Source organism: Solea solea, chromosome 11 (assembly GCF_958295425.1).
Source record: "Solea solea chromosome 11, fSolSol10.1, whole genome shotgun sequence".
Taxonomy (NCBI): domain Eukaryota; kingdom Metazoa; phylum Chordata; class Actinopteri; order Pleuronectiformes; family Soleidae; genus Solea; species Solea solea.
In genome coordinates, this window is record NC_081144.1 from 15082829 (window position 1) to 15098523 (window position 15695).

The following is a 15695-nucleotide window of genomic DNA, read 5'->3' on the forward strand; positions in this document are numbered from 1 at the left end:
GAGAAACTGCAAGTATTATTTTTTGTTTTTAAATCCACATTTATGTGTGTCGTATAGCTTTTCACAGAGGCACAACCTTGATGTAACCTTATCAGCATCTTTGCACCTCCCATAGATACACACATGCACTCACAACTCCCTGCATGCCCCCCTTCTCTGAAGCTGTGACACCTCCAAGGGGGTGGGATTAAAGCTGATTGCATAATGCTCTTCAACTAGCTGACCATTAACTGTCACCACCTCCTGACCATCTGTCTAGTTGCTGTTTGGAAGTTCGTCCTCAGTGCAGGTCAACAGGTGAGCTTCCTGACACACTCAACTTCTGATCATAACACGTCTATTAATAATAATATTATTATTGTTGTTGTTATTATTATTGCTAATATTGTCATTATTAATATTATTATTCTGTTAATTATTATTACAATTAGTAAGGCAGTTATTGTTATTTACCAGTTAAACTATATTGTGTAAAATAATAAAAAAAAAGTAGTAAAATACAGATGATAACGATAACATGTAATATGGTACATAATATAAAGGAATTGAATAAAATGTGTATTATCAAATTAGAAATATGCGATAATAAACAAAGATACTTTGTACCAGGACATAACGAGAGCAAACGTAAAAAAAAAAATGTTTTTTTAATTTTAAACATTTTAATAAAATGTCATCATTGCACTGACATAATGAGTCTGTGTCCATGTGTATTGAATGTTTTACACACTATTATTTTAAATTTCAGTAATGGTTGAAGCTGAAATGGTTATGTGTGTGTGTGCTTTATGTTTGGGCTTTGTTTTATTTATTTATTCAGGGAACATACCATGTACAGTAAAAGATTTTGTTCAAAAAAGCCTGAATATAAAGTTTATATATATATATATATATATATATATATATATATATATATATATGCTTTAACATACAGTACATATACATATGTGTATATATATATGTATATATACATATACAGTATATATATATACATATATATATACACATATGTATATTTACTGTATGTTAACGCATAGTCAACTTAAGGACAATGTGCCTTTCTTTTCTAAGTGATCAAAAAAGTTCCAAAAAAAGACATGAAAATCATGAAATCCAACAAAGGATGAAATTAAGTTTTGACTGAAGATAACATCTGACCACAAGAGAAATACACAGATTCTCAGAATTGCCTTATCTTCAGACCACAGGGTATTGTTAGGGAAATTATACAGCTGATCTCTTGGTGTAAACAAGGGCTCATCAGCAAATGAAAGTGTGAATAAAGAATTTTAACATAAATCGGTGGAAGACTAGTTCAGCCAAACTTCATTCTTCACCTCCACCATTTTACATAAAAAAAATGTACAGTCGATTATTCCCTTCGCTGTGTTTTTAGAGGATCATTATTCTCTAGCTACTCCTAATCAGCCTCATCTGATGACGTCAGTCACAGCAGCTCACGAGCGCCTGCGGAGGAAAGATAAGTGGCAGCAACCTTGCCACACCCTGCGCGAGGCATCTGCCGCTCTCTGGAGTTAACCTGGACCACCATAAATATTTCAATCTTCTTTGAACATTTTAACCATGTCAACTAAACCCTGGGTGCTGGGCAGGATTCAATAGCGGTGTCCGCACACCAGTGTTATCACCGACTAAGTGACATGCCAGGTCTGAAGAAGGGCTTTGACCCAAAATGGGACACTTTTTGCAATTTAAGTTCAGTATTTAATTTCAAAAGTAGTCTGTAGAGGCAACAAAAAACTAAATATAGGATATATATAAAACATCCTTACTCCAAGTAAATATATTACAGGTGCTGGGTCCTAACAATGTCATTTACATGTGTTTTTAGCTGCAGTACCATGGCTGCCTTTCTTCACCACTGCCCCTTCTTGAAGTCCGTCCCCAAGCCAGCTTTGAGGAGGACCGGCGCCGCCTTGCTGTCTATGGCTGATCAGTGCCCCATCATCGCCCGCCAGATCACAGTCAGCGGCCCGGCCTCTCTGAATACCAAGCTGAGTGTGTCGCCCACCAAACTGAAGCCTGACCACCACCTAACAGTGGAGCAAAGGAAGATGTCTGCTCAAAGGGCCACTCAGATGGCAGTGTCCGTGTCCCAGGGCTGCCCCTTCGTCACCTCTCAGATGGGTTTGGTCGAAGCCAGTCCTGAAGTTCAGGAGGATGTCAAAGAAGGTAGGCGGAGTCAAACCACTGCACTGACGCTACATGAACATACATGAGCTTTAACTGGCCAGACGCCAAAACAACACTGAAAATCCAGGACAAAACTGTAACGATCTGAGAACGTGACAGACTCGCACTCCTCTTTTACAGGTTTGATGACTTCTCTGTTGAAAGGTTTAAAAATGTCAACCCTCGCAACATCAATTCGAGACAAAACTGTCAGCCACCTCCTCAAAGATAACATGGGTATGTTCTTACAGAGAAAAAGGATTTAAAACATTGTACTATAAAGAGCGCCTATATCTCCACTCTTTATAATACAATGACGTGGATGACTGAGAACATTCACACACGTGATTTTGTTTGCCCGGCAGATGTTGTTAATTTCATTTAAAAAAAACAAATCCATCACTCCCGCAGTTGGACCCAGCTACGACTACGACCGCTTCTTCGTCGAGAAGATAGCTGAGAAAAAGCAGGACCACACGTACAGAGTTTTCAAGACGGTGAACAGGAGCGCTGAGGTCTTCCCCTTTGCAGACGATTACTCCATCTCTGGCCGAGAGGGATCCAAGGTGTCAGTCTGGTGCAGCAACGACTATCTGGGCATGAGTCGCCACCCGAGGGTCATCGGTGCGATCAGGTAAAGACCCCAGTGTTTAGGTCAAGTTTAGGTCAAATGTGAAGTAAGGCAAAGTAGAACACTTGGTGGAGAGATGGTGTACTTTCGTGGGTAGTACATTTAGGAAACCTTTCATCGTATTGATGATGTGATTCTGGGTTTTTTTTTACATTCCATTCTGGACCTCCTCAGAGATGCTCTGGAAAGACATGGTGCAGGTGCTGGTGGGACCAGGAACATCTCAGGCACCAGTAACTATCATGTATCTCTGGAGAAGGAGCTCGCCCAGTTGCACCAGAAAGAAGGAGCTCTGGTTTTCTCCTCCTGCTTTGTGGCAAATGACTCCACCCTCTTCACTTTGGCTAAAATGCTGCCTGGTAATTATTGATTTGGATGATGATACTCGGGGGGGAAAACTCCTGCGGGGATGCTACTGTCACATTTCCAGATGCTCTGTCATTTCTGCATCTCATTCATAGATTGTGTAGAGAGGGGAAGAACACCTCAGGGTTGATGAGCAAAGTCATCTCCAGTGGGCTGATGTTGTGTTCACTGTGCTGTACAGGGTGTGAGATCTATTCAGATGCAGGGAACCACGCATCGATGATTCAGGGCATCAGGAACAGCGGAGCCAAGCGTTTCATCTTCCGCCACAATGACAGCCGACACCTGGAGGAACTGCTGCAGCGCTCGGACCCCGAGACTCCTAAAATAGTGGCATTTGAGACTGTGCACTCAATGGATGGTAAGACAGAGGACTTAAGATTTGATTTACTTCATCAACATTGTTTTTAGTTTTATTATTTATGAAGGGTGATATGTTTTATGTCTTTAAGTATGGTCATTGAAAAATATAGAATATTATATATATATGTACAGTATATATATATATATATGTATATATATATATATATATATATATATACACATATATGATATTTGATTTGATTTATAGCATATTGGTGGCTTCAGCCCTAAGACTTACAATTCCGCCAGTATATTAGGCATTTGATAACTGTAATTATTATCCAATGTTAGTGAGAATAAAAAAAGGATGGAATGCAGTATTCGGCACACAACCCATATAAATCTCATGAATCTTTGTTGTTTTCTGAAATCACAAGAAATGCACGAAATACCAATAAATACCAATAATCCACATGTACACTATATTATAAGGAATGTGATGATTATTCAAGCAAAATTTGACCAATTAATTCCACATGAACATGTTGCACTTTGCTTTAACAGTCTATTTCATCACAAACAAGTTCCATGAGGTTTAAGTCTGGAGACTTCATTTTCCCCCACCACTCACACAGCACACAGTATTGTGCAGGTAGACAGACAGACACCATTGTAAATTTATTTTTTCCCAGCTTTTCATGACATTTGTTGAATTTTCTGGGTTTTGGTGATTTTTTTGTTGTTGTTTTGACATATTAGGAGTTTCCAAAATGCTTATAATAACTGGAAAAGAAAATAGGGTGTTGTAAACCTTGTGGCTGGCAGGGTATTTATAAAATCTACAATTATTCAGTTTACAGTATCTGTAATTCATCACTGTCAAATAGCAGCCCACCACACCCTCCGCCCGCCCGGCTTTTTATCACACTAGTGACAGCTTCATAAAACACAAACTGAGTGATGGGGTGACTGGATGACTGCATCCAGGAAAATAAAAGCTCAAAAAGCAGTTTTCTAAATAAATGTTCAATGTTATTCAGTCTCGGGTCATGAGAGCAGTTCTATAAATACATTTCCCCTCATCCTGTGTGTTCTCCATTTTAAATGGTGACATTTGCAGCGCTGATCCCCTGCGGTTCACCTAAACTGCAAAATTCTAATTATACCATTTTATTCTCTGGGGCATTTTTAGGTGCCATATGTCCTCTGGAAGAGCTGTGTGATGTAGCTCACCGTTACGGAGCGCTGACATTTGTCGATGAAGTTCATGCCGTGGGCCTGTATGGACACCATGGAGCTGGAGTGGGAGAGAGGGACAATGTAATGCACAAGATTGACATTGTGTCTGGGACCTTGGGTGAGTATCCTTTATAATGTGCATTCAAATTCACATGTTTCTTGATCAGTAAAAAAACACTCACATCCATGTCCACTCTGGAAAGGCAAAGGCGGGCAAGGCAAACGGCTTCAACGGTCATAGATTAATTGGCTCTCCTCTTGGCCAAACTCCCATACACACACACTGGCAGCGCAGTGGTTATAGCCCTCAACAAACATGATGCTGCTGTGACAGAGGACAGAATTAAAAGTGAGCTCTCACCGAAGGAACCAGAGGATTTTATAGGATGGGTGCCAGCTTTACTCCCTCTCTGGTCAAACTGATAAAACCATCATCGATCTTTACGACAACTGTAAGGTCACTCCCTGTCAACCACACACACACACACACACACACTGTTTGGACAATAGATTAGTTTAAGAGACAAGTTTTACAGAATCGTCAATAACAACACCGGACGTCATAATTTGTGGCAAAATAACAACAGGCCTAAATGGAAATGAAAATTGAATACACACAAATTGACAGGTTGTTATGATGTTATGGCATCCAGAAAATAACCAATGAATCACATATCAAACAATTGAGCTTTTAGGTAAACATACAGACTTAAAAAAGTAAGACTCTAATCCAGTGATCAGCAGCCAAACAAAACTCTTTTTTAAAGCATTAAAAGGTAATGACGGGAATCTACCAAAGCACCTGACAGCCATACAAAAACATTGCATAACATGTATTGAATCAGGAAGTTGTATGACATTATACAAATGTTTAGTAACAGTACTGTTACTAAATGTAAGTAACCTCCCATCACCGATCATGTCCTCTCTCCTTACTGTTCTCTTCCAGGAAAGGCCTTTGGCTGTGTGGGAGGCTACATTGCCAGCAACGCCGCCCTGGTGGACACAGTGCGCTCCTACGCAGCAGGCTTCATCTTCACCACTGCCCTGCCGCCCATGGTCCTGTCTGGAGCCCTGGAGTCTGTGCGGGTCCTAAAGAGCCCCGAGGGGCAGGCGCTCCGCAGAGCTCACCAGAGGAACGTCAAACACATGAGGCAGCTTCTCATGGACAACGGCCTGCCTGTGGTCAACTGCCCCAGCCACATCATCCCCATACGGGTATGAAGATGGAGCACTGCTGCGGCATTCACTACTACATTATCTCTCTTTGATGTCACTGTGTCTTTAAAGCTGCCGTGTGTGACTTTTGAATATAAACAGATGTCCGGCATTTGTGAGTTCAAACAATACTGATTCAGCCTATCAGCGCCACAAGATTTCCCTCGCTTCTCAGTCTAGCAGTGTTTAGATCTTGCCTGGTGACATCAGGCAAGTCGCTCAGAAAGTGAGACTACTGCAAGACAGACAAAAAATTAAGCACTGCAGCATATATATATACATACATACAAAACACTTCTAAAGGCGAAAGTTATATATACAAATAATAATGTTATGACGTATACGCCTGGTATCATACATTTCTGTGCCAGCCTTTTCCATGGTATTTCTTTGGTGCATTTTCTAGGTGGGCAATGCTGAGCTGAACACCAAGGTGTGTGACAAAATGCTGGAGAGACACGACATCTATGTCCAGGCCATCAACTACCCCACAGTGAATCGCGGTGAGGAACTGCTGCGCCTGGCTCCGTCTCCTCATCACAACCCCACCATGATGAAATACTTTGTGGGTGAGTGAAAAGATCCTTACTTCTGTCAGCTGCCATACAACAACAGACAGACATTTAGGGGAATTTATTGGCAGAATTTGAATTCACTACTTATGACAAACTGGCCACCACATCGGTTTAACTTTTGAAAGCTAATTATACCGTTCTGACACAGCTCGGCTCGGCTCGAGTGTTTTTTTTTTGCTGAGCAGAGCGTTTTGACTGGAAGAGTCATGAGTGCGACGTCCGAGACAGGAATCAAACCGAACAATGCCTAACTGTAGATCAGTTAAAAAGAATAAAAAATCTTGTCCAAATCCAACATAGATCTGGTGTATTTAGCGACAGCTCTGCCGAAAGCTGGCTATCCTGAGCCGAATCACAACCTGTTCCGCCGTATTTTAGCTCAGTGTCTGTGTCAGACGGAGTCTGCGCTCGGGTCATTTTTAATGAACTAATGATTCAGTACACCGAAAACAACAGCTTTGCTTGTCACTTATTTGTGTGTCATGTATAAAACAAAATCACAGCAAATTCGTGCAGCCGTGCTATCACGAACCCGTCCACATCTAGGAGGTATCATAGTCATGGAAAACGACGGGCCTGATACCAAACTGAGTAGAGTAGAGCCGAGTAGTGCATCTTTTCTGATATGCAAAGGCCACTGTAGTGCCCTGATGCATTTGTTACAATCTACAGTCTCACCATTAGATTTCACTAATTCTTACACACTGAACCTATACAGGGGATAAGGTGAGGTGTTTTACTTAGTGACACATGGGTCTCTTAAATAGTCCAACACACTAAAATGACCAGAGCAGCAATATGTGACTGTGAAATACACATTGGCATTTATTGGCTCGCTCATGTTAATGTTTGTTTCATTCACAGATTCGCTGGTGGAGGTGTGGCAGGAGGCGGGGCTCATGCTCAACATACCCGCCTCGGCTTCCTGCAACTTCTGTGAACGTCCGCTGCATTTCGACCTCATGAGTGAATGGGAAAAGTCTTACTTCGGCAACATGGAGCCACAATACATCACTGTGTCTGCATAACAAAGTACAAATGAATTTCTCTACATACATGACAGTGTGTGTATGAATCCAATGCTATTGTTGACATCATTTAAAAACTTTATTCTAGGCGCTCCAATGCACTAACTCCACATTTGTGTTTAACTACAGTGTCTTTCGTGTCCATGGTACGGACTTAATTCCAGAATTGAATGTTTTCCTGTATTTATGGATTCAAAATTGTTATGATTGATATTATTTGGGAAAATTGTGCCTCCTCTAGTTTGAAATAAAACCTGCACACCTGGCACTTTCTTAAATATTTTATTTCTAACTAAGACTTGTTGCTCACTTTTTATGTTGGATGATTTCCTTTTTCAAAAAGGAAGTAGAGCCCAAATTCTTACACCACTGCCACAAAAAACAAAAAGGACACAAAGTTTCGATCCAATGTAGATCTTCCTCAGGTGAGACTGATCTTATACAGAGCAGTTGAGTAAGTGAGTGGGCTTCACCTCCTTTTTGGGCTTTGCATTCTGCTGGCCCTGCAACTTCAGATGAAAAGGTATAATCCCATTATCGATAACCATATAATCTCCTTTTAACATATACTCATCCTATTTTGTTCCCATTTCCAAAATAATTAGCTTACCTATATTTCCGTCATCAAACATATGAACTCCCAAATTTTACTGGCTAATGAAATAAAGGGATAATTCAATAAAATGTTGGTGTTGCAAATATCTATGAGTCACAGTCTCCTCTCATATCCAATATACTGTTGTTCTGTGATTATATTTAATACTGTAATACTGTGTGCTTAAAGAACAAGTACAGTAAATCTCCTATTAAGATTATGGAAGATTCTTCATTAGTTGGTTAGCTGGTTAGCTGGTTTCTCCATAATACCAAACACATGTACAGGCACTAACATGGCTACATTCTAGAAGCTCAGCTGAAGCTCCTTTTCACACTTTTTGCATTAGTTGACATTGCAAGGGCTGGCCACTTCCCTTTTGACCTTTGCCCTCAGTCTGCGGAGTTCTGTGTTCTCACCATCAACAATGAGGCCGCATTCAATAAATGTCCAGGCTTTACTGAGCTGCTGCTCCCCGTAGTGCTGCAGCGCCCCCCGCAGGAAGCATTCACCCAGACGCTGCCTCCCCAATCCAGTCTCCACACAGTGGAGGGCCTGTTCCCTGTGGAGCTGCAGGGCCTGCGTGAAATCCTCTAGAGCTGCTGCTTCTCTGGAACAGAGCACCAGGCTGCGACCTCGCCGACACATGTCCTCCGCCCACACTTGATGTTCATATGAGCAGCTGGAGTTGGATCCACTGTGTTTCTGGATAATTGTGTCCAGGTCAGTGACAGCCCGCTCATGTAAGCCCAGCTGAGCCAGGCATGCAGCCCTTTGGCGAAGATAGTGGAGCCTGTGATCGCCCGCTACTGTCACTGCTACAGTGAGGAGTGTGAGTGCCTGATCCCAATGACCACCTGAGGACATGGTGCTGGCCTCCAGGGCTGCTGCCTGTTACAATATCAGTGCTGATCAATGAATCTGGCATTATTAAATACACAAATACTATGACAACACTTGAGCTGTAGTAAGAAATGAAAATACTGGCTTTGTCAAGCAAATTAAATTGTGGAGCATTAAAAAAAAAGGCTTCATTACATAAGAACAATAAATAAGGAATAAATAAGGAAATAAAATCACAGATTTATGATACAAACGACACCACAAGTTGGACTTCAGTGAATTCTTGACTGCACTATACCGATTGTACTTTATTTCCAGTACTTGAAATTAGATTGGGATCATATTATGTCAAGTTTGGTTGTACATCTATATGTTCTTGTTGTCCTATGTCCACACACCTATGATTATTGTGTGTGTGTGTGTGTTTGTGTTATTGCTTTTATCCACCTCATAAATTCCCTTTAGAAAATACATATAAACCTAAAGGCATGTTCCCTCTTACAGTACTGGTTTACTTTAAATTTAATTCTATTCAATAATGAATTGTCGTGCTTTTTATCAAGCTAAAACAAGAAATGTGGGCACATTATATCCCCTGTGTTTAAATGTCTGACGATAGTAGAATAAAATAAGGCTGCCATTACCACAAAAGAAATCATGTTGCCTATGGCAAACACTCCACACTATGAATAAATTAGGATTCCACCATTGAGATTTACCTGTGCAATATGTTTGCGCTGATTGAATGGGATCAGTGCCAGTAAGAAGTCCCGACTGGATGGATCTCTCTCTGTCACTTTGCTGAGCCTGCGTGCTGCGCTGTGGTAGTTCTGCTGCCAGGCCTCCACCACACCCAACCTGGCCTGAGCCACCGCATCTCTTGGCTCCTGGCCAAACACCTGGCACAGATGAGCGCCTGCAGCCTTTACTTCACCTGAAGCAGATGGACCACAACAGCGGGAGTAAGGGCTACTGTGAACAAGAAGTGCAAGCTTCAGAAGCTGTTTTTATTCAAACGAAAACATCACACAACCTCATCTCCGACCATCATTTCCACTGATATCTCACCTTTGGCTAAGAGTGCGTCCACATAGAGGAGATGCCATCTGGGGTCTCTGCAGTCGGTCCTTATCAAAGCTCCACCAATTATAAAAGCCTCTCTGAGCTGCTCTTCATGGCAGGGGATGGTGTGAGTGTCAACGATGTCCAACAGATTGGTCCGACAGAACTGATGCAGCCAATCACAGACGAGCTTCCGCGCCTTGTCCTTCAGTGACACGATGTCTTTGATGACAGTGTCAGTGTTTATCTGTAGTGCTGTCAGGATATCGTGAGTGCATTCCTGTGGTAAAGAAAAACGCCTTTGAGTTATCCTAAACATACACGTGCAGTGGCACCAGAAACCTCAGCCAACATTTAAATTGAATAGCTTTTCATACCCTGAAGTGTTAGTTAGTTCCTCTGCCAACATGAAATAGTGTTTGGCCACATTCTCCCATGTACTTGTATCTTAAATATTGTGACTCCTGAGATAATTACCTTATATTGTTGTAACATCAGTGCATAACCTTTAAAAATAAACACATGAGCATTTGATTTAGCCCACTGCTAAATGAGTTCACATAACATGATCCTCTGTTTTCCTCAGTCAGTACATTTGAATGTACAGTTTAATCAAGCTAACGCCATAGTCGGACTAAGACAGGCAATCTGACAATACATGAGGAGGAGAAAATCAATTCATTGGCTGTGTACATCAGACTGCGCCTCTGCAGGTTGTGCTGTGGTTCTGTATGTTTCTGTATGTAATTCAAAAGTGAGTCTTTTCCGTAGCTTCCGCTCAAGTCGATGCCATTGTATTGTTTGTTCTTTTCCGGCAAGAGTGCTGCAGTTTATAAGCTGTCTCCTTCTACTTCTGGGTCCAAGTTTGGGGAGGAAATGTTGGTGCACGCGCAGAACTCCAAGTCTGAATAGTCTGATAAATGCAGGAGTAATCTGACTATGATTTGCATTATCTAGGCATGTTAGTCCGACAAAGACTAGTTCAACTTTAGTCAGACGAATGGGTTTACATGACATGAAGAAAACTGAATTATTGCCTTAGTCTGACTAAAATGGGACTTTTAACATGCAATTAAGCATTTGATAATATCTCAACTCAAAAATACCTTTTCCTGATTCAACATCAAATAGGTGAAGCCTCTTCCACAGAGGGCCTGGACATGTTTTGGGTGATCCTTTATAATGGCACTGAAATCAAAGATGGCCGTCTTTCGTTGGCCCAGCAGCACATAGCACCTGGCTCTTTCCAACAACGAGTCTGCTGCCTCACCACCTTAAAAAGCACATTTATGTCATATAAATAACAGGGAATAACAGTGAATAACAGGAATCAAATCCCTGTTATTCACAATATTATCATATTTTAGCTCTATGATATATAATGTGCACTGAAATGGAATTGACTACTCTAAGTAGACCTTTCTCTGCTAAACATTATCCCTGTGATCATTCCTATCAAGATTTAAATGGTGTTCAACTGGTGTTGATCAGGTCTACAATCCAAATCGGGTCACATATCAAAATCTCATCAATTACCAGATGCCATGATGGCAACTGAGAGATAAGCCACAGCCTCCCTGATAGCGCTCTCCTCTTGCGAGTCTTCCAGGATACGTTTTGCAGCAGAGTGACAGTGTCTATGTAGCAATGTCCGGTCCTTGAGTTTTGCCACCGCCAGTAGGGAGCGCAAGCAGCTCGTATCACCGCACTGAATGAGCTTCTTCAGGAGCTGCAGGGAAAATGTGATATTAAAAAAAGTATCTTACACTGTGAAAGCAGCAAAGTCTGTGTTACTAATGCATTCCATTAAAATAATGTGCACAGAGAAAGACGTCATTCTGCTCAGCTGATCATTTGAGGTTAAGACTTATTTAAATGTGGTAGGAAGATGCCTATCTACTTCGAAGAATCAATGGTTCCTCTAGTCATTAGTCATCACTTAAGGATTCTGCCCTAATCCTACTATATATACCTGATTGGTGTCATACAGAAAGCCTCTGTGCAGCTGCAGCAGGGTGAGGCGAGCCAGAATGGGTGCGCGTGCACTGGTGGGTGCAACAGAGAGCAGTAGCCGGTAAGCCTCCTCCACTCTGCCGAGCTGGTACAAGGCATCTGCTGCCAGGATCTGAGGCCCATCAGCCCCTGGCTGGAGCTCCATCAGCAGCACTGCCAAGGAGTGAACTCCAGTAGGAATTCTAATGCAAAGAGTGGGAAAAGGTGCAGCATAAAGCAAATATCAGAGAAAGGACTTCTACAGATCACACACAGCCAGCTAAATGTCTGGGGAAAGTTGTATAATGCAGTTCAGATGTTAGTTAGGTTACATAAAATCAGCCTTTTTCAGACATTCTGACTTGTCTGTTTACAGAAAGCACAGATGTTACACATGCCTGTGAAAAAGACAAACAACATACCCTAATCTGTCATTGTCTCTCTTTGACAGAACATGCTGCAGATTGTCCTTCTGAAGCTGCTGGGAGTCTTTAGTAGATGTGGACTTGAACTCTTTCTCTCCGGTCCCCTCCAGCATGACTCGTCCCTGCTCCACTAAAACAGTAAACAGCAGTCCCCGACAGTTCCATGGCACCAAACAGCGAACAGTCACTGCTGTTTCCTGAGAATGAAGCCGGCTTGCTGTCACATAGTCAAGAGCTGTGAGGTAGTTTAAACCACTCATCATGCGTAGGAGCCCCCTGCCACAGAGTGCCCGCACACAGCTGGATGGGTGAGGGGTGTTGTGTTCAATCACAGCCTGGAAGTCTTCTAATGCCCCCTTGTGGTCATCAGAAAGCAGTCTTGCATATCCACGGAGAACCTGCACTGTGTTTTGATAGCTCTGCTGACCTTTGGCGGCAGCTAGCTGGCTACAGATGGAGAGGGACTCCTTGTTTTCCCCTCTGAGGAGAAGACAGTCAGCAAGTCGTATCCTGAGCTCTCTTCCTCCTCCGTCAGGCTCCAAATGGCACAGAGCACGTAACTGAGTGATCACAGGGTCTAGGAGTTCAACCCCTTCAGTGGACCGAAGGTCTGGACGCATGAGGACCTTCTCTCTGTAACCACATAGACCTCTCTCTGCCTGCTGACGGAGATGGCTTCGGGTAGCCAACCCTGTACCATGATCTGTGAAGAGCCTTTGAAAATAAATCCGGGCCGTGGCAGGGTGGATCTCAAATGCCTCCCCAAGATCGCTACATGCCGCTGCAGTATGCCCACCTGCCGAGAACCAGGCAGCCGCTCGACTGGTTAAGAGCCTTGCTCTCCTCTCAAGACTGTCTTTGAAAGGCTGGTCTAATCTACTCTCTGACATCGTCTGGCAATGACCTTGATGCAGGAGAGCAGAGTACACTTCTGCACTCTCCACAAACCTGGCTGTCAAAAACAAATGTGCTGCTTGAAGTTCCTGCACTTCTGTGTTATCGGGCGAAATAGCCATCAAAAACTCAAACATTGCAGAGGAAGTACCCGCGCTGAGCCGCTCATTCTCACTCTTCGTTACTGCAGATGTGCTGTCCAACATCAGAGTGGGATGAAGGGGTTGTATTTGAATAATGAAAGCCTTCACTATTTTTGATATATGCTGAGTCTGTCTGGTTTTCACAAGCATGACAATTTCAGATTTGTTACTCTGGTAAGCTTCAAGGTAAAGCTTCAAACCCTTAATACTATGAGGCTCTGCCAACAAGCAGGCCAGAGCACGAGTTATGTCCAAGACCATGCGAGTCATCCCCTCTGGATGAGGGCTTCTCTTTCCTTCAAGCAGGGCCGTGCAGCGAGCAAAAATCTCCTCGCAGCCATGCCTGCCACTCTGAAGAAGAGACTCCATTTTGAAAATGGTGGCTGACAGATTGTTGGGGCAGAGTGTGGACAGAAACACAGCCACCAAACCTTTATTGAGACTTTCAGCAGGCTGGTTCTCACCATGACTGTCAAGCCAACTTTCAAGGGTTAAAATCACCCCATCCAGGCAGAGCTTCTCCAGTTTTCGCATGTGGGACATGGTGGAGGCAGCGTGGGTCCTGAAGGCAGACATGTAGAGAGATGTGGCTCTCCCCAGGTCTCCTGCCTCAAGGTACTTTTCTGCATCCTCACAAAGCTGTGAAACATTCACTCCAAGTTGAAGGGGAGCAGCCATGACCAGACAGCGGGCTCTTTCAAACTGCTCTCCTCACCTGTTCACAGTGAAGACAACTTTACTTTACTGTTAGGGACTACATTTACATTTAAGCATTAAGCAGACACTTTTATCCAAAGCGACTTAGAAAAGAGGAATAAGCTACATAGAAGACATCCACTAGATAGGAACAGTGGACTGACAGAGGGCGAGAGTGCAGAAGTGGATCCAAGTGCAGAAGGAGATCATGCAAGGGAGAGGGGAGGGTAAGTGCTAGGACAGAAGATGCTCTTGGAAGAGCTGGGTCTTCAGGAGCTTCTTGAAGATTGCTGGTAGCGCTCAGTCGGTCATTCCACCAGCGTTGAACGAGACACAAAGTAGTCTGGATTGTCTCGTGCGGGGTGACGACAATCCGATGATGAGCGGAGTAGTCGAGGGGTAAACATAAGCCTTTATGAAAGCATTTAAGTGGGTGGGAGTAGACCAATTAAGCACTAGCATCAGTGATTGGAATTTGACATTTTAAGCAATTTAAAAAAATGCTGTTGTGCTTTGGTTAAAAAAAAGATTAAATAAGGTTTTTTTTATTATTATTATTATCTGCATAGAGGTTTTCCTCTATCAGACACACCTCAGCTAACCCACGTCCCTCCTCCTCCTCTGACTTGTGTTGCTAACAGTCCCAACAAAACTAGAACAAAACAAAACCGGCCAAAATCGGCGACTTTTCGAAGTCTGTATGAGGAAACGAGCTCGTTCATTTTTCTGAATTTCCAAAGAACAGAAAACCTGCGTGGGCCCCCATTTTTGTAATTCAATAGCTGTCGCCTCGAAGTTGCCAGGACAACGCTGTGTGTTCACTCATTCAACAAATACCGCAGCAATGAAGCTTTTTTTTTTTTTTTTTTTTTTTTACCCCCGCATTTGCGCCTGTTACAGGTGGAAAGACAAAAAGATGAAGAAAAGAGATGACAGTGATAATGATAATAATAAAAACCAAACAAACCGCAACAAGCTTCACAGGACAGGGAATTCCCTCCTGCTAATGTCGCCTCTGTTGGACGTCCGGGACGGTCACCGAGAGCGCGAGCAGTTGTTCTCGAGAACGCGGGTCCCGTTTCCATGGAAACCACTAACGCTGTCCTCTTCTGTTATTCCTATTTCTTTTTTTCACACAAAAAAACCCTGACATCTGTTGCTTCTACACACGACACAAGCGAGAAAAGTAAATGTACTGTTTAAATAAAGTGTATTTAAACAGTGTGTAATTACGTGTATTTGTGACTTTGGTGAGTTACTTTCATGCCAAATTTCTAAAATAAACCTTTAAATTATAATTAAATTATATTAAATTACCCTTTAACTCCAGCAACATGATTTATTAATATTCTTCTTCTATAGCATCGTCCCTGTAGTAGGAGACAATAACATACACCACAAATATAACAATGGAAAGTCCTTTTTATACTTAGCAGCTGGTTGTTAAGCTGGATGTTTTTGTTGTCGCCACAACAAACAATATCAAATATCA

At 42.5% G+C, this 15695-nt stretch overlaps 2 protein-coding genes across 3 annotated transcripts; one reads left to right on the forward strand and one right to left on the reverse strand.

Annotated features, from left to right (window-relative positions):
* The first annotated feature begins 205 nt into the window (after window positions 1–205).
* On the forward strand, window positions 206–7819 carry alas2 (aminolevulinate, delta-, synthase 2). Of its 2 annotated transcripts, XM_058644106.1 has the most exons (10): window positions 206–297; window positions 1853–2193; window positions 2335–2430; window positions 2605–2827; window positions 2999–3183; window positions 3372–3551; window positions 4686–4850; window positions 5682–5950; window positions 6357–6519; window positions 7390–7819. In XM_058644106.1, exons 2-10 carry the CDS (start codon window positions 1863–1865, stop codon window positions 7551–7553), a joined length of 1776 nt encoding a protein of 591 aa, XP_058500089.1. In that variant the 5' UTR covers window positions 206–297; window positions 1853–1862; the 3' UTR covers window positions 7554–7819. The 2 variants fall into 2 exon arrangements, with proteins under 2 accessions (XP_058500089.1, XP_058500090.1); XM_058644107.1 differs by lacking the exon at window positions 2335–2430.
* Window positions 7820–8057: 238 nt separating this feature from the next.
* On the reverse strand, window positions 8058–15246 carry ttc34 (tetratricopeptide repeat domain 34). The gene is made up of 8 exons (XM_058644105.1): window positions 15171–15246; window positions 12468–14222; window positions 12026–12248; window positions 11590–11782; window positions 11160–11326; window positions 10060–10333; window positions 9711–9925; window positions 8058–9039 (listed from the first exon to the last, which is right to left on the reverse strand). The coding sequence occupies exons 2-8, from the start codon at window positions 14183–14185 to the stop codon at window positions 8494–8496; spliced, it is 3336 nt and encodes a 1111-aa protein (XP_058500088.1). The 5' UTR covers window positions 14186–14222; window positions 15171–15246; the 3' UTR covers window positions 8058–8493.
* Window positions 15247–15695: the final 449 nt, after the last annotated feature.

Coding starts and splice junctions, on each gene's coding strand:
- ttc34 (XM_058644105.1), bottom strand. CDS start 14,185: ATGGCTGCTCCCCTTCAACTTGGAGTGAATGTTTCACAGCTTTGTGAG. Junction 11,783..12,025: donor TTCTGTATGACACCAATCAG/GTATATATAGTA, acceptor TTTTCCCTGCAG/CTCCTGAAGAAGCTCATTCA. Junction 11,327..11,589: donor AGTTGCCATCATGGCATCTG/GTAATTGATGAG, acceptor GTGCTTTTTAAG/GTGGTGAGGCAGCAGACTCG.
- alas2 (XM_058644106.1), top strand. CDS start 1,863: ATGGCTGCCTTTCTTCACCACTGCCCCTTCTTGAAGTCCGTCCCCAAG. Junction 2,431..2,604: donor CCTCCTCAAAGATAACATGG/GTATGTTCTTAC, acceptor TCACTCCCGCAG/TTGGACCCAGCTACGACTAC. Junction 3,184..3,371: donor TTTGGCTAAAATGCTGCCTG/GTAATTATTGAT, acceptor TGTGCTGTACAG/GGTGTGAGATCTATTCAGAT.